The sequence below is a fragment of the Oryctolagus cuniculus genome, chromosome 10 (assembly GCF_964237555.1).
Source record: "Oryctolagus cuniculus chromosome 10, mOryCun1.1, whole genome shotgun sequence".
NCBI classification, from domain to species: Eukaryota; Metazoa; Chordata; class Mammalia; order Lagomorpha; family Leporidae; genus Oryctolagus; species Oryctolagus cuniculus.
The window spans coordinates 67,895,708-67,914,709 of NC_091441.1; the positions used below are offsets into that span (position 1 = coordinate 67,895,708).

The window sequence follows — 19,002 nt, forward strand, 5'->3', positions numbered from 1 at the left end:
GAAGTACCTGGCTCCTGCCATCGGATCAGCACGGTGCGCTGGCCGCAGTGCACCCGCTGCGGTAGCCATTGGAGGGTGAACCAACGGCAAAGGAAGACCTTTCTCTCTCTCTCTCTCTCTCTCTCTCTCTCACTGTCCACTCTGCCTGTCAAAATAATAATAATAAAAAAACCCATAAGAAACAAGATGAGCTCTATTGAAGACTTTGTTATATTTTGGGACATCTGAGTTTACTTCTTGGTCACATAACTAGAATGTTACTTTCCTCAAAGAGAATTTAGGATGAATTCCCGCATCCACAGCAGAAAATAAGTCCACTCTGACTCACTGCAGCAAGGAGTAGAGGAGGAGAAGTGACCTCTGTGATGTGACCAAGCCAACTAGATACTCAGCCATGAGCCTCTTCTGCTGCAATCTTTCCCCGTGCTCAGAGCCATTGCCCTCTGGCTTTCTGTAGGTCAAACCATATGTGCCTACCTTACATCTCGATCCCCTCTGCAATGAGAATGACACATCACAGACAGCTAGAGGAGGAAAGTGAATCTCCACTGTGGCTCCACTCAGCCTGATGAGACAACAAAACGTGCACTTGCCTCCTTCACGGAAACCCAGATAATGTACGATGAAACAATTTTGATGATGTGCAGCTCTAGAATCCACCACATGAACACCTGCAGATTGTGAAAATACTCCAGGAATTTCAAGAAGAGCACAGTGAGGCGGTCAATCACCAGATGCCATTTGTTCTTTAGATCTGCGAAAGAGTAAATAGACCCAAGAGCATAAATGGCTTTTTTTTTCTCACATGATTATTTAAGGTATATCTTGTAACCTTCAGATGTCAATGAGAGGCTGCAAAATAGTTATAGTGGGTGAATTATAAGGACAGCAAATCTGGGAGAAGGGGGGTCACAGAGTTCCAAGTCACAATGATGACACAGGTACCATATACTGAGCTTCTAAAGGAAAAGGCTACTTTTAAACATCTTTGAGTTAAATAAATGTAGAGAAAAATGTGACCTTATTGACTCTTTAAATTGCGCTTCTCTAATTTCCTTAGCATGGGAAGAAGCCTGAGCTCCTTCTAAAGGACATCTTTCCTACCAAAACAGTATTTACATAAGTGGCAGTTCTCCTTTAACAGTGAGTGAAGTGCTCTAGTCTCCCCAAGGGGCGAGTTGGTCAGAGGGAGTAGCCACTCCTTGTCAGAGCCAAAGGGAACACTAAGGATCAAAATGAGCCAGTACATGGTTTCATGAAATGGTCAGACTCATTCGAATCATCATTTCCCATCAAATGAATTATTTTATTCTTTCTAACTTGTGCTAGGCACAGAGGTCATGCTTCCATGGGGTAGGACTTTCTTGCTTGATTTCACTAAAGTCACAATAGGACTACTTCGTACTATCAGCATATCATCACCCCTGCAGACAAAGCTCACAAAGACCTGAGTATTTCTTTAAAGTATCTGCTTTATCTGACTTGGGTAGGTATAACAGCTACTCTACTTGCTCTGGAAATGATTATGAAAAATGCTTATTTATAGACTCCGTTGATAGTTAACCCAAAGGTCTAGGAAATAAATGAACAGGAGTTAGGAGTGTAGAAGGCATGTGGGCAAGGAGTGAAAGAATAAGACACAGTGCAAGGTTTGGTGAGACTCTAATAGTGAAGCTCAAAATCCAGCGTGAAGCGATACAATAAAATCCTCGCCTTAACCCCTTGGTCTCACGGAGCTGGGCTGTCCCCTTAACACTGGAGAAGACCCGCTGCTCAGATGTGAAGAGAAGATTTCTGGTTCTCCTCTTGGAGCTTCTGAGGTTGAGTTGGGAGAAAACGGCCAGGTTTGGGAGTGTGCATGAGGAGGGACTCTCCACCCCAGACGCTTTTTAGTTTCCTCCTGTGATATAGGAGAGGGGAAGAGCGAAGTCCGGGGTAGACCAGCGCTGCGGCTCACTAGGCTAATCCTCCGCCTGTGGTGCCGGCACACCAGGTTCTAGTCCCAGTCGGGGTGCCGGATTCTGTCCTGGTTGCCCCTCTTCCAGGCCAGCTCTCTGCTGTGGCCAGGGAGTGCAGTGGAGGATGGCCCAAGTACTTGGGCTGTTTACCCCATGGGAGACCAGGATAAGTACCTGGCTCCTGCCATCGGATCAGCGTGGTGCGCCGGCCTCAGCACGCCAGCCGCGGTAGCCATTGGAGGGTGAACCAATGGCAAAGGAAGACCTTTCTCTCTGTCTCTCTCTCTCTCTCTCTCACTGTCTACTCTGCCTGTCAAAAAAAAAAAAAAAAAAAAAAAAAAAAAAAAAAAAAAAAAAAAAAAAAAAAAAGTCCGGGCAGCACTCTGATGTTGCAGCACCAGGAGACGACCCAGGAGCTGTGCCTCCTGCTGTCTCCTCTCCTTTCTGGGGGCTGCTAGATGGACTAGATGGACTGAACCCTCTGCCTTTTCTAGTCTCTCTGAGAACTCTTCCAGCCCACCAAAGCTGTTCAGTTCTCATCACGCCATCATCACAACATTATTTCAGGTCTAGGGAGAAGTGTACAAAACAAAAGCACAGCCCCCTCTCCCGACCACAGAGGGGGAGAGAGAGAGAGAGAGAGAGAGAGAGAGAGAGAGAAGAAAATACCCCTAAATAAGGCAATGGTGACAAATACATCTGTAGCAGTTGGCTCGAAATGATAATCGCTTTCTCCTCGGGCCCTTGGGCCCTTAAGCATTAGAGCATGGCGAGACTGCCACATATTTTCTTGATGAGCGTTTTCCTAGAGGGGCCTCTGAATGGTGTCCTCTGAGAAAGGCTTGGGCCAGGCAACATCTAGAGCCAGGCAACATCTAGAGATGTCGTGCACAACAGCCTGTTTCTGATTTTCAGAGATTGTGCCCCAAAGCCTGCTTCTGCTTCTGGTAGGAATGCCCCGCCCCCCACCTCCCCGGAGAGGTTTCTGATGGACACAGCCCTTTGGTGGCTTCACAGGAGCCTATGCTTGGGCCAGGAATTGACCAACCAGCCATCCTCTCTCCTCTCCTCACTCAGCACTGGTGCTACTGGAATAACTGGACAGGAATAAATACAAGGAGAGCAACAATAACAGCAGAACTGCCTCCAACTTTTATGTCCCTGCCCGGGTCACCTATTCATGCATTCCTTTGGAACAAGTCCAGTGCTTCCTTCACTCATTCAAGCAGCCAGCTCCTTGGGAGCAGCTGCCGGGTCACAGGCTCATTACCTGATGTTTCTTCCTCCTCCTCGGATTCCTCCTCTTCATCTTCCTCCACCTCCGACTCCTCGCTGTCTTTCCCAGGCTCACCCTTCTCCAAGCACCCCTCTGGCTTCTCCTCTGCAAGTTCAGTCAACTTCTTCACTTCTGGCTTCTCCAGGCTGGCAGTGAAGTTCATGGCTGCAAGGTCTGGAAGACTTCCTTCTGGGTGGGCCAATCTGTTGGCAGATAGCAGCCGAGTCAGCCGGGGAAAGGGTGTCAGGAGAGTGTGGAGTGAGGGGCAGGTAAAAAGAGGGGAAACAAAAAACAAAAACCAGAGCATGTGCAAAGACCTTGCAAGGTGGGGTGTTAGCATCTTGCCACGTTTTGTTTGTTGGTTGGTTTCAAGCTCTTTCTAAAAACAAACTGTCAACTCAGTTAGGTTTGGTTAGCTTTTCTAATTCCAATTTCAGTGATCAGTCAGTAATGAGAGCTCTTGACACCTAAACTTGACATTTTTCCCGGAGGAGAAAATGGTCAGAGTTTAGGATGCAGAAGCATGAAATGGCATCGTGTAGAGCAAGCATTTCATGGCTTCACAGGGGGACTTACTCATTTTGGTGGATTGGTAATTTTTTCTTGATGCTGCTCAAAGTAATTGAAATAGAAAGGAAAAAAAGGAGATGAGAACAGAGAAATTATAAGGACTGTCAGAGATCACATATCATGCTACATTTCATCCACTATTGCATTCCTGTGTGCTAAGGCCAAGTGCATTCCAGGACGGCCTCAATAGCGTGCTTTTGCTATGAGCCTGAGGCTTGGCAACTGATCTGAGAGTGGAGAGGATTGCAGGTTTGTAAAGGAGAGGAGGACACAGAGATACTGAGGCAAATTATCTCATGCTTTCTTAGTAACGCAACAAACCATCTCGCAAGAATCAAGTCATTCACATTTTAAACGCTGTTTTTTAAAATTCTGAAATCAGTGGTGCTTTCAGCCAACCCTCTGTGTAGACTAATCCGGCTCTGCCTGTCTTCTAAAGCATGTGCCAAGGGAGCTAAACACTTTTGGGATGCCTGTACCACATTCCGTGTAGGGGGCTGACTGATGCAGACAGTTGACTGACAGCCGTGGGGAGACCGTGGGAGCCTGAGCCATAGCGAGAGTGCACGGACGGAGATTTCCATCAAGCCCAACAGCAACCTACGATACTGCCGTATTTTGCAGAGTAGACAATGATCACATTTTTTAAAAGCACTTATTTTATCCATATTCAAAATATTTTTAGAATGTTTCACTGATATATAATCAAGGTGCATATTTCAATCCTTGTGTACCATGAGTAATGATAAGATCAGGATAAGGGTAGCCAGTACTCAAACATCAAATAAATGTTTCAAAGTAGATTGTGGGTAACAAAAGTACATATTAGGAAAATACTCCTGGAAATGCTGTGATCTTTTCTATTTGCAATAATTAGTCCATACATTTCAGCCTGGTTGTGACAGAATGGACAACTAATATTACAATATCTGTACAATGTGAACTCTCAGTAAATTATTTAATCTTTGTGGAGTTTAGTTGATTTTTCTATTGGATGGAGAAGTGTGGCTAGATTAAATCTAAACTTACTTGCAGGTGGTTGATTTTCCATGTGAAAACATGCCTACTATTTGGGGAATTGTATGCATACTGTGTTTAGGCGTTTAGTGGGCCTATCATTCAAAAGGAATTCTCTTCAACAAGGTGATACACAGGTTCTTTGCAGAATGAATGCCAGAAACCAAGTGCTAATTTAATGCAGAAAGAATGTTTGGGGAGAGTTCAGCTTTGGTGAAAGGAATTATGCTGACAAATTAATTTATTTGCTTAAGCTAGTCCATGTACCTTCCTGACTTTAGGGAAGTTAACCACTCTTGAAATTACAATACTGTGGCATCTCCATTAGCACTGCACATCCAATCTCAGGATGTTCCTGCTGTTCCTGCCTTATCGGGACACTGATACTAAGTGTGACTACACATGGGCTCATTAATATGTGTTTTTGCCCGAGGATTGCATTGTGTAAGAGATGCTACTTATCCTTAGCTTAAGGAATCTGGAAGCACACAACCCTCTAATATCCCTGCTATGTATGGAGGGCAACCCCCAGCAATGAGGCAATTCCTGAAGCTGCTGCGGTGGCTGTGTAACAAAACGTCCCCACACCATTGTGCCACAAGCATGGCGCACTGAGGGGAGGTTGTTGAATGAAGGACTCACAGGAGAACACCTGAGTGCGCCCTTTGGAACCAGAGCCAGAAGACCTACTTTTAGAACCTTGTCATAATCTATAGGAAGTCTGGCCTCTAGGAAAGACTGGGGAGGGAGGACAAGTGAAACTCCACACTGAACGCTGCCCACTGCTCTCTAACCTCATCCTTGCAAGGAACAGGGCAGGTGCCACCCAGACATCCTGTGGCCAGTCTAACCTCAGAAGTGTGCAATGGATGACAGAGAGAAAAAAAGAAGGAAGGAAGGAAGGAAGGAAGGAAGGAAGGAAGGAAGGAAGGAAGGAAGGAAAGAAGGAAGGAAAGAAGGAAAGAACGAAAGAAAGAATGAAAGAAAGGAAGAAAGAGAGAGAAGACATGTACCAGGCTGGCTCTTACTAGTCAAGTTCAGTGCAGTATACTTTGCATGATACAATCATGAAAATCTGTGTGTATCATGTGTAGACAAAAATATTTTAAATTATGATGGGAGTGAAGGGTTTAAAAAGACACCAATATGAATCCTTTCATTTTTCTTTCACTTTTTAAAATTTTTGTTCTAACAGTTACAGGTATTATAATATAGGTATTGTATTATAGCTGTTATAGGTAACAGAGAAGAATATTAAAAGTAAGCGCTTTGGAATCAGGAAGACTTGTGTTTGAGTCCCGACCAGGCAATTTACTAGCAAGGTGACATGGCAAAACTAGTTAACCTGTTAAGTCTCAATTTGCTGATCTGTGAGATGGAAATAATAGTGATGACTTGACAGCATATTGTGAAAATTAAGGTGGTTGCTGTTAAATGCTTAGCACAATGCTTAGTTACACAGGAAATGTTTTAAAGTCAGGAACCATCTTCGAATAGGAGGCTTTGATAAGAAGTATCATGAATCCATCCTAATGAAATGCAGGCTGAGTAACCTCTTCTTGCTGTGGGCCACACAGTGATGGCAACAGGGAGGGTGCTAAAGTTAGACGGTAATTTGTGGAGAACACGTTCTTTTTCTTTCATATTCTTATGTAACAGAGAAACAGGGCAGCCGTCTCTCCCTCGGGACACCATCTCCTGATAATCTCTCTTCCTGTCCACTCTGCTCTCTGTGTCTAACTTCTGATCACTGCACTTCCGGAAGGGGCGGGGCAGCTGCCGAGCTGGAGCTGCTCAGATGCAGATCCCAAGGCAGGAGGAGCTGCACTTGGCTGGAGTGAGCAGCTGCCTGGGCTCCAGGAAAGCCTGGGCGCCTTATCTCAGCTTCTGTTCCCTATCTTCAAGTAAAGCTTTAGAACAGGATCTTGATTTTTCCAAAAACTAACATTCCCTGACCTTCAAGCTTGGGAACTCTCACTACTTGTCATCCTTCACTGGTCAGCGCATGGCAATGATCTAACAAGCAGGTGAAGGAATTTTATTTGGGGGCTCCGGATAGACATGGTGGTGAACTCACTAGTATTTTCATGAATGCCCCTCCGCCAGTTCCTTGCAGCGCACTGTGTGGGACCCCCTTTCTCCACAGATAGTTCATTTTCAATGTCACTTACAATTTGGCTTCCTTGTTTGTTTGTTTGTTTGTTTTTTCTGTATTAGACTCTGAGCTCTAACTCTCTCACCATCTATTTCTCTCTCTTCTTTCTCTTTCTCTCTTTCTCTCTTTCTTTCCAGGCAGAGTTAGACAGAGAGAGAGAGAGAGACAGAGAGAAAGGTGTTCCTTTTTTCCGTTGGTTCACCCCTCAAATGGCTGCTATGGCCAGTGCGCTGCGCCATCTGAAGCCAGGAGCCAGGTGCTTCTTCCTGGTCTCCCATGCGGGTGCAGGGCCCAAGCACTTGGGCCATCCTCCACTGCCTTCCCAGGCCATAGCAGAGAGCTGGACTGAAAGAGGAGCAACAGGGACAGAATCCGGCGCCCCGATCGGGACTAGAACCCGGTGTGCCGGCGCCGCAGGCAGATGATTAGCCTAGTGAGCCGTGGCACTGGCCTTATCTATTTCTTAAGTACATTAGTTCTCTCCTTCCGTGCTCTGATGAAACAAGTGACATTTACAAGGATCTTCAAGGGTTTGTGGAGCAATGAAGTTAAAAGATAAGTTTATTTTGGTGCAAAAAGGAATTGAAGACCACGCATCATTTTTTCACAAGATACGTGTTCCATGAACTGTGTGAAGACTGAAGACTCTGGCATTTATTCCTCTGCTCTTTCCACTGTGTTCCTATGGCTCTGAAAGTTTTCAGTGTGCACCCTTCCCCACGTGTGCCTGCATCATTTCATTTCCTGCACATGTTCTGGGCACGTTGCTCTTGATGGCAGAAATCCCGTCTTCCTATACCATCCTCCCTTGCAAAATATGCTATGGTGCTTCGTGTACATCATGAGCCATGGAGTTGGATGAAGACATTCTGTGTACCAGAGAAGCAGTGTTTTTGCAACAGAAGACATGAATTGCACAATGCCTTTATGAGGTTTAATTCTGTACTAGGATTTGACTGTGAAAAATGTAATAGTCAGTTTCCATGAAAGAAAATGGACATGCTACTGTGGTAAAATCTCCTTAGTCTAAATTCCATTTATTTTTAGTATTTTGATTTGGAATATGTGGCTGTGTAAACTGCATTCAGCTCATGCATTCATGAAAATACTAGAAAAGGAATTCTCTTGAAAACTTGTAGTATTTATAAGCAATATCCAGTGCTACATTACTTATAATAAACTATGGCAAATGAATTATTTTCTAGAATTCAGCACTTTTGATGTTTACATGTGTGCCATTGATTGTGGATTTAATGTCACATCCAGATATGTGTTAGTAATTCCTCCCAAACAGTCTACTAGTCATGGATTGAATACATTGGCTCCTATATCTGTATATGTGAGGAAATAAACAATACTCCTGTTAAAATATTCTAATTTGTATTGCTTATTAAGTCAATTGGAACTTCCTCACAATCACTCATATTATTAAAATTGACCTTCTGTAGTCAGTACACTTTCCTGTCCTATACCTTGAGAGGTAATAGCTAAGTTTCAGTCAAATCCTAATTTGAATTATATGTAGGTGTGCCTCCTCTTTTGGTCCAGAATGAACATATCCAAGCACATTATTCTCCTTATAAAACAACACTGAGCCTAAAGAAATAAGCTATGGGAGAAAGAAGTTTAATTTATAAATGATTCCTGCCTTCATTCTAATTAATAATAGGTCCTATTAAAAGTGGGCACACACTTCACATGCAGCATTTCCAAAGCTTATGTTATAAAGCAAGAGACACGTTTCTTTAATGATGTCTTCTTTGAGACAGGGCTCTGGTCTCTCTTAGCATGGTAAAATTTGTACAAAAGCAAAAGATTTCACTAGAAAAAAAAGATAGCACTACAACTAGAGTGCTTCCAGTTTTGACTCATTTGGGGTAGCTTTGACCCTTGAGTCGAAGCACTCTGGGGTGAGCTCATTGGCCTTGTGATTTGGGGTGATGGACAGCAACATCTCATGAGGTGAGACTGGGACTATGGGGACCACAGCGTGCGTCAGTCACTGCAGAAAGAGTCCGACCAACCAACCCCTGACTCTTTCCCCATCACAGCCATCTCCACACAAAGCAAATGTTCATGCTTGCAGAGGAAACACAGACCAATCAAAAGAGAGCCAGTGCCTATGTTTGGAGGGATGGGATTCAACTAGTTGCTCAAGATCTGCAGCTTGACTCTGTTCTCTGCCGATCTGCTGAAAGCCCAAGGCTGGCTTTTTCTCTCCCAGCTGTCTACAAAACTGGTTCCCCTAAAGAGACCACTCAGTCCTTCCTCCTGCATCCGTAGTCTACACAGTGACCCATTATAATCTTCACATGTCCTTCTAGAAGTTCTGCCTCCTGTGCCATCTTTGGTCTTTCCGGGGCATGCAAACATAAAATCTGGTGATGAAAATGTTCTACAATAGTGAGTCAAGCTTTCAAGTCCAGATGTAGTTGAAGAATTGATGTTTTCTGAAGCCATGTATTGTTGTAACTATTTTCACCTCATTCAGTAAATATCTGTTGAATGTCAACTAGTGGGTAAGGCCCTGGGGTAGGTGATAAGGGGACATCTAAGTGAATTATTCAGGGAGCCCAGGCCTGAGGAGCTTATGCCTCTAGCAAGGGGAAAAAAAAAAAGGACGAGCAGGGGATGGAGCACTGGAAGGCAAGTGTCAGGACAGCAGCGATGACAAAGTGCCATGGGAGTCAGAGGGAGGGCAAAACCTTTCAGCAGGATGTTGGCATTTATGGGAGGGGTGTGGAGGAGGAGGTTCTTACGCTGAGCTCCAATGATATATTCAAGAGAGTAATGAACTCTCAGGCATGCCTTGAACTTGCTCCGCCAAAGGATGAAATGAAGGGGCACAAGCTGGGTCCAAGACCAGAGGCTGAGCAGCAGCTGAAGACCCTGGGCAACCTCCACACCCACTCGACAGCACCATCCAGTGCAAGCACCGAATGGCTTGTTTGCAGAACACATCCATGAGCGTACCTGGAGACCATCGTCCACTATCCGGTGACACCACTTTTCGTTTATAAAGCAGTCAAGAGTTTAACACACCAAGAAACAGCTTTAAAACAAAGAAGACAGAAAACATGGAAGTACCCACCTATTGATTATTAGATACACGCGACCATTGACTTTGGCATGGCTACGCAGGGAGAGATGGAAGCACAAGGAAGCAGGGGGAGAGACAGGTTGGAGAGAGAAAGAGGAGGCTGTTAGACAGAGACGAGAGAAGCAGATGTCTCTTAAGCTTTCTAGCATCAGGTGTGTCATCATCCACATGGGTTGCACCCGTAAAGAGAGTCTAAGCCGCGAGATTCAGCGGCAACATGAAATCAGACACATTCAGGAAAAAGGCTCGAAGGTCATAAGTCTTTCCCTTCTTCTCACCCCTCCCATCCTGCACGTTTTGTTAAAAATCTGTAATGTTTAAATTTCTCAAGATACATTTTATCCAAGAAAATATAGCACAAATGGTTCATTTTTAATTCCTTCCCCAGCATCAAGAAAATTAAAAGTCCTACTAAGTAACTATGTTCAACATACTCTTCTCTAAGATTCTCTAAAACCAAGGCTTAAAAATTATTTTATTTCTGAATGCATAACAATACACTTAAAGTGATATGAAAGTAGTGGATCTTAGTTCTTAGCTATTAATTATATAATTAATATAATTATGAGTATTCTAAGTTATTACTAAGATAAATATTATTGAGATTATCTACTTAGGAGTAATAATTGTTTCTTCTTATGTATATCAGAAAACATTTTCATACTGCTAACTTTGTAAATTTACAATAAATTCTCTTTTCACACACAAGCAACTTCTGCCTACACCACTTATGTGAACACATACACATATGAATACAATTCAAAAAGTTCTCAGAAAATGTAATTAAACAATAGGTTTATTTTGATGCAAATTTATTTGGTGCATATTAGGAACAAAAAGTTCATGGAAACTTATTTGAAAAAAAACTATGCATGGGTTTCAAATATGTTTGTATCAAAATAAACTTCTCTTTAAGTTCCATTTTCTATCCACTTACTAAAGTAGCCTCATACCCACACCAACAAAGAATGCCAAACAGGAAAAGAACTCTTGGATATTTACAGAAATATTAGCGCTGAAATCAGTTTAATGAGTTCAATGGACCAGTTATTCCCAACCTGTGGGCCACTTTCTATAAAGTGTCTCCTGGGGAGTGGGAGCACAAAAAGCAGGGCCTGTAGTCAACTCCAGCTCTAAAAATGTTCTCCACACTTTGATTTCAATGCAGCACTCACTAATAAGACTCGAGGGCCAGAAAAATACACAGGTGACCATTATCAGTTAGGAAAACGCCATGATGGAAAACAGTTGCTAAAATATTGGGATAGGTATCATATGTTCGAAATCAAAATTTCAGCACCTTTATGCTAAACTCTTGCCTGATTGAAAAACACCAAACTTGAGTGAGTTGTTCATATTCCCCAGGGTATTAGAAACCACCACCACCACCACCACCACCATCACTACCTCCTCTTCCTCCCCCTCCCCCACCCCATGGCATTCAAAGTGAAACCCCAGATGCTTCAGCTCTTTAGCTTGCTGGCATTGTATATCCTCTTCTCTCTGTGTGTATATGCTCCTGGCAAATGCACTGGTAGGGCGGTGCCCAGGGCTAGGATCTCCTCAGCCACACGTCATTTAGAGCTGCTTTCTTCTCTGGCCATGGAACAGAGGGTGGGGTGTGAATGCAACCACAGGGAGGCAGGAGGCATCAGGACCAGGGGCAGGAGCCCTCACCACAACCTGCATAATAAAACATCACTACACATCCTTAAAAGGAATTCCAAAAAAATATGCTTCTCAGGTATGGTAGGTGCAAACTGTGTGACCCTGTGCTGAGTCACGTGGTCTCCTACAGAACCATGATCTTGACAGTCTCTGCTCTCCTGGATAAACTGTGATTGCGATCTCTATCGGGTGGTATGAAAGACACTAACGGCAGGAAAAGCTCCTACAAACTAGGAGAATTTTAGAAGATGAATACAGGAAGGGAAGGCATCTGGATGAAAACACTTTAGAAAAATTAGCAATTACCAATAATCACAACTCTGAGAAACAAAGCTATGTGCTGCTCTGCTACCTGCAAGAATTTTCTTAATGATTTTTTTTTTTTTTTTTTTTTTTACAGGCAGAGGTAGCGTGCGCGCGCGCGCGAGAGAGAGACAGAAAGGTCTTCCTTTTCCATTGGTTCACCCCCCAAATGGCCGCTGCGGTCGGTGTGCTGCGGCCCCGAAGCCAGGAGCCAGGTGCTTCCTCCTGGTCTTCCATGGGGTGCAGGGCCCAAGCACTTGGACCATCCTCCACTGCACTCCCGGGCCACAGCAGAGAGCTGGATTGGAAGAGGAGCAACCGGGACAGAATCCGGCGCCCTGACTGGGATTAGAACCCAGTGTGCCGGCGCTGCAGGCAGAGGATTAGCCTAGTGAGCTGTGGCGCCAGCCTGAATTTTCTTAATGATTAAAGATGACTTTTGGAAGAAAATGGTGAGGATTTATAGTTTCATTTTTACATGGTCACAGGTGAGAATCAAAAGCGAATTTTACTCATAGATATCTCAAACAAGGTCAAAAGAAGCATTAAATAATCTTTCTAGGGGGGCCGGTGCCGCGGTGCACTAGGTTAATCCTCTGCCTGCGGCGCCAGCATCCCATATGGGTGCCGGTTCTAGTCCCGGTTGCTCCTCTTCCAGTCCAGCTCTCTGTTGTGGCCTGGGATAGCAGTGGAGGATGGCCCCTGTATCCGTATGGGAGACCAGGAAGAAGCACCTGGCTCCTGGCTTTGGATCGACGCAGCTCTGGTCATTGCAGCTATTTGGGGAGTGGACAAATGGAAGGAAGACCTTTCTCTCTGTCTCTCTCTCTCACTGTCTGTAACTCTACCTATCAGATAAATAAATAAAATCTTTAAAAAAACACCTTCATTTCTATAGAGCCATTGTCTTGGTTAGCTTACTTAAATTTTTTTTTTTAAAAGATTTATTTCTTGGGCTGGCCTTGTGGCTCAGCAGGTTAAGCCACCTTAATGCTGGTATACTATATGGATGCTGCTATCCACCCATGTGAGATAGCTGGATGAAGCTCCTGGCTCCTGGCTTTGGCCTGATCCAGACTTGGCTGTTGTGGGCATTTGGGGAGTGAAACAGCAGATGGAAGATCTCTGTCCCTCTGTCTCTTCCCCCTCTCTCTGTAACTCTGCCTTTGAAATATTTTGAAAATAGTTCACATTATTTCAAGTATTTGAAAGGCAAAGTGACAAAGAGAGAGGGAAAGACAGAGAGATCTTCTGTCCACAGGTTCATTCCTCAAATGGCTGGAATCTAAGCCAGGAGCCAGGAACTCCATCTTGGTGTCCATGTAGATGGCAGGGGCCCAAGCACATGGGCCATCTTCAGTTGCTTTCCCAGGTGCTTTAACAGGGAGCTGGATGGGAAGTGGAGCAGCTAGGACTCAAATCAGTGCTCTGATGTGGGATTCTAGCTTTGTAGGCAGCAGCTTAGCTCACTACACCATAATGCCCATTGTCTTGGTCAACTTTTAAAGTTACAGGGATTTTCCCTGTCAGGAAGTTTGCCTATCAATAACAACTCCTCAAACTTCTTCTTATTCTTCTCCTTTTTAAAAGATTTATTTATCTTACTTGAAAGGCAGAGTTAGAGACAGTGAGGAAGGGGGTGGGAGGGAGAGAGAGAGAGATCTTCCATCTACCAGTTCACTCTCCAAATGGCCTCATGGCTGGAGCTTTGACAGACCGCAGCCAGGAACCAGGAGCCTCCTCCAGGTCTCCCACATGAGTGGCAGGGGCCCAAGCACTTGAGCCATATTGGGCTGCTTTCCCAGGCCACCAGGAGGGAGCTGGACTGGAAACAGAGCAGCTGGAACTTAAACCAGTGCCCATATGGGATGTTGGCATCGCAGGTGGCAGCTTTGCCCTCTAAGCCACAGCGCTGGCCCCTCCTCAAACTTTTAACAAATATTTTATTTGTCTTGCAGGAAGTAGGGATATATATATATATATGCATATATATATATGGAGAGTACAAGGGTACTTCAAAAAGTTCATGGAAACATGGAATTAAACGTATGCACTCTTTTTTATGCAGGAACAATTTTGAAATCTATGCACAGTGTTTTTTTTTAATAATAGGCATTTTCCACAAGCTATGAAAGAAAATCTTGTGTCAAAAAATTGGGGGCACTATAATAAAATCAGACTTTTATTCCATGAACTTTTAAAAGCAGTCTACCCCATTCATGTGCTTCTCCTTGCTGGGATGTTGGGAAGAGATAGGTTTTAGTTGGGCTTTTTTACCTTTATCTGTGGAGGCGAGAATGGCCTCACCCAAGAGGTGACCAGTGACTGCAGCCTCTCGGTTCTGGAAGAGGGGAAGCACCCACTCACCTGCTGACAGCAGCGGTCTACTCAGAATGAAATCTAGATTGGGCTCTCTTAGGTTAAACAAAACACAATCCGGCAAATAAACATGCTGGTCATAAATCAGGATTAGACCATGTTTTACATCCTCCAAAAAACGTACTCCAGAGTTCTCTATAATTCTGGCTCCTACTACAGCAGAAAATGGAAAGATCGGTGTTTTATAAAATGAAGATGCTGAAATCCTACTTCAGCAGGCTCCTACTGATGTAGTCATGTTTTTAGCTTGCAGTAAAAGAATTAAGGGGAGGCTAGGGCACTATGGTGCAACAGGTTAAGCTACCATCTGTAGCACCAGCATTCCATCTGGGCACTGGTTCAAGGCCTGGTTGCTTCACTTCTGATCCAGCTCCCTGCTAATGCGCCTTGGAAAGCAGTGAAAGATGGCCTCTAAACCCACGTGGGAGATCCAGAGGAAGTTCTTGGCTCCTGGCTTCCATGTGGCCCTGTCCTAGCTGTTGTGGCCATTTGGGGGAGTGAACTAGTGAACAGAAGCACTCTCTCTTGCTCTCTCTCTTTAAAATAAATAAACCTTAAAAAAATTAGAGGGACTGTCCGGCTATGGCCTCTGTACTCTTAACATAGCCATATACTCCCTTGTTGCTAAAGCAGGGTTTTCCAGGAACACAATCGTAGGTTAAGTGTAAGGCAGAGAGGAAAATCATTGCTAGCTCTCAGTGGCAGAATGTTTATAGTTTCCCGGTGATGGAACAGATGGGGGATTCAGGACAAGCCACTATGGTTTCAGCAACCATACAAGGAAAGTAACGTCCCTTCAGCTACTTGTTGACTGATGAGGAGAAAACAACACTCAGCTACTACAAGAAGACACTGCCTTTGCTTTCTCTTCTTAAATATAATTCAAATTGCGAGTAGATCACAGATTCTCTCCTTTGAGCCAAGGTTCTTCACATTCAAAATGAAAGGGGAAATTCTGCACTCCCCCTCCCCCACAGCCCCATGTGTTTACGCTTGGTCATTGAAACAAAAAAGCTCATCCTTTGAGTTAGACAGATTCTGTCAATGTTCTACAAATAACCAGCCTGAACCCAAAATATGCATCACCGAGTCTAAATATGTTAGTACACACAGCTAAAATGTGTCATAAGTTTCTACTAACTGCTTCAGAAAATATCTTCCATTGTTCCACTTTATTTTTTGCTCTTTCCCTCAGTCCTTTTTTTTTTTCACCTGCAAGCTGATAACTCACAGAAAGTCCAAGGCTGAACTCTAAGTTAGATGAATAGCCTCACACCAGGGGACCGAGACTGCATTTCAGAGGGCTGGATGACCTGACAGAGGCCCGTGTCTCTGTGCCTCCCTCACCTGTAGATGGTGCTGTCTTCTTTGCTGGGGATGGACTTGAGGTCTGTGAGTTCCAGGAAGCGGTCGTGGAAATAGTGCAGGTGCAGGATGCACACCAGCAGGAAGGAGGTCGGGATGAAAATGCGGGTGAAGAGCTCAGCCACCGTGAACTGCTTTAAACCAAGGTCCTCAAGCCTGCGGCAGACAACAAAACAAAAAGCAGGAGCCTCTCTTGGGCGACGAAGACACAGCCCTTTCCTCTGTAGCTCCACCAGCCTTCTGCTCCCGTCACTGGTACCATTTATAGAATCCGCCCCCAGCCCCACCCTTCCATTCCAGGTAGGCTTTTGCTTCCACCAATCCGCTTAACTTGTGTTTACCGTGGCCAGAAACACTCGTCTGGGCCACTCCTCTCTCTCCCTTGAATTCAACCCCTATCCCTTCTTGAACCGGTCTGGATCATGCTTGCTTGCCTGCCTTCTTCCTCCATCCGCTGCTGGCTCCTCCCTTTCCTCTGCACTTCTGGGGACTGAAATATCCCAGATCACTCTCAGTGACCTCACCTACTCCCAGCGGTTTCCGCACCATCCTGACCCCGGGGACCCAAATGTGTACGCGGAGCCCAGCCGCCTCCTGTGGACACTCACACCCGACGCTCTACCGGAAACCTGCGGCTTCCCAAGTTACCCCGTGTTGAGGGTTTTCTGAACATGTTCTTGGTTTCCTTCGTCTTCTGATGAAAGCCATTCTCCTGCTCTGTGTGCCATCTCCTGCTGCTGTTTCTGTTCCCCCAAATATATGTTTTCTCAGTCAGTCAGGGGACCTTGCAAGACTTAAAAAAGTCCCATCAGGAATAAAAGGTGCACCAGCCCCTCTCCACCTGCAAGTCATATGCAGCTGGGTGCCTGGCCAAACCTTCCCAGCATTCTCTCTCCTGTCTTCCCAGCTTCCCGGTGACAGCTTTCTCTCCTTCACTTCTTCACATGTACCAGACCAAACTGCCCTGCCTCAGGGCCTTTGCATTTGCTGCTTTCTCTGCCTGGGATGCCCCCGCCTCCCTTTTCTTAAGACAAGATCTTTATCTATCAGGTAGGGTTTGGACAACACATCTTCCATGAAGCCTGCCCTGAGCGCTCCATTCATGAATGGATTTCCCCCTTACACACTCCCTGGTCTGTTGCCTGTTTCTCATGGTAACTGGGTTTTGACTTACGTCATGTACTATGCTAGAGTAGAAGTTCCACAGGGCTGAAGCAGTCTTATTTCCTATCCAGGAAAAGCGTTCCATAAAACAGTTGTTGAATAAACCCTACAGAGGTATTTGTTGAGCTGTGGGTGATTCTTTCCTTTGCAATGTTCCTCCTAGGCCCTGGAGTTATGGTCAGCTCAAGGCCAATTATGACTAGGTTTCCTCACTAATTGCATACGTTCACCAAAGCAAACCAGAACAGGAGCTGGCACTACCTGTTACAGACACAGGAAACACCATCCCATCCTGCTGCCTCTGTTGGCAAGTACGGTGACGTTGTTCTCAATGGCACTCACGACTCCTTAGAGTCTTAGCACCCAGCAACATAAAGGAAGAAAGGCTGCTGCTTTATCAGAGGGCACTTCCAAAAGTTTGAGGAAAATGGAATGAAAAGATAAATTCATTTTGGGGAAAAAAAATTGAAATCCACATAGAGGCAGGGTCTTCAAAAAGTTCATGAAAAATGTGTATTATGCAAAAACTATGCATGGATTTCAAAAATTTTTGCAACAAATACGCTCCTCTTTTCATCCATTTTCCCATGAACTTTTAAAAGTAGCCTCACATGAGGCCATGCATCTACTTGTGAACTGGAGAACTGAGCTGTTGTTTGGAGTGCAGAAAGCATGACCAAGTACTCAACATGTGAGTTGCACATGCAAATGTCCTTTCATGAAAATGTGGCTGGATATTCATTTTTCACTTACTATTCATTAAGTACCTACTGTGTTCCCACTCAGGGCTAGGGAGTGGGAAATCAAAGATGAATGCATGATAAACTTTGTGTTCCAGGAATTTAAAAGGATTGCAAACACTCTGGTTTTCCAAAATCTTCTTTGACGATGTTTGTAGCCCTATGCATTTGACTCTTCAGCATCTTTGTCATTTCCATAACCCATTGAACACTCAAATTGCTTACTTTTCTTTTTTCAATCCAGTCATATTTTGCCACAGGCCTGGGAAGTTTTCAAACTGATATGTGTATATAAAGATGAGCACCAGCATAGTGTAAATAACCACCGACATCCAGAAATATTTCAGAATTTTCCTCCACCATTCATAGTGCACCTGCAAAGCAGATGTTGAACAATCATTGAGAAAACAACATTGACTGTGGATAAACTCACATTCTCTTGTTCTCTTCAACCCAGACGAGGTGTGATCTATAGACCTGTTTGAAAGTTAAGTCTCTTCCATCTTTTCCATGTTCTGTTCCTCAGAGAGTTGGGTGGATCTGGATTAGACCCAGCTACCTGGGCCTCTGTGCAAGTTGCTAAACTTCATGGAACTTTCCTTCTCTCTTCCAGAACTTTGCAAAGTTGTTATGAGGATGGAATTTATAGATACTATTAGAATTTATAGATAATATTAGATAATATAAACTGTAGAAAATATTTATGCAGTTTTCAAGAAGCTCATGAGAATGTGTATTTATGAAAAAACTATGCATGCATCTCAAGATTTTTGTGTGGAGAAAAACTTATCTTCAAATTCCACTTTTTAATTAACTTTTTGAAATCCTCTCCTATAACCCAGCAGGACTTGGTGTCTATGAGGCACCCAAGTGATGGTATGGTAGGTGCTGCCCTCATTGAGAGTTTTCTAGCCAAGAGAAAACTACATCTGTTTTGAAATGCAAAGAGGTAGCGTAGGAATAAAAACGTGAAATCACCACAGAGAGATCTCTCTTTATCGTACGCTTGTGGATATTCATCAGAGCATTTCTGTCTTGAATCTTAAAATGTGTTTGGAAATTCATTGATTTCCACTGGATCATTTTTCTCCACATAGAACGTTCTCTTGTTTATTGTAGTTGTGTTGTTTGTTTCCGAACATTCTATATTTATCATGCTTCTCTCACTGGGTCCCTTTCTACCATCAGTTAAAATAGAGTTTGTGGAGAGGGTAATCATTATAATATGATCTTTAATAAATTTGAATGCATGAATGACATCTCAAGGCAGTTGATACATTGTACACACATTGGTACACACAGTCACG

At 44.2% G+C, this 19,002-nt stretch overlaps 1 protein-coding gene across 6 annotated transcripts in view; it reads right to left on the minus strand.

The window, feature by feature from the left end:
• PIEZO2 (piezo type mechanosensitive ion channel component 2) overlaps window positions 1–19,002 on the minus strand; it is a 453,482-nt gene that overhangs the window by 87,438 nt on the left and 347,042 nt on the right. For 4 of the 6 annotated variants that reach the window (XM_070050492.1, XM_051851439.2, XM_051851440.2 and 1 more), the window contains 4 exons: window positions 17,921–18,069; window positions 15,774–15,947; window positions 3,229–3,437; window positions 594–754 (listed from right to left, as the gene is read on the minus strand). In XM_070050492.1, coding sequence (XP_069906593.1) covers window positions 594–754; window positions 3,229–3,437; window positions 15,774–15,947; window positions 17,921–18,069 — 693 coding nt within the window. Of the gene's footprint in view, window positions 1–593; window positions 755–3,228; window positions 3,438–3,810; window positions 3,844–10,067; window positions 10,110–15,773; window positions 15,948–17,920; window positions 18,070–19,002 lie in introns of all 6 variants that reach the window. The other 2 variants (XM_051851443.2, XM_051851442.2) reach the window with 1 other exon arrangement.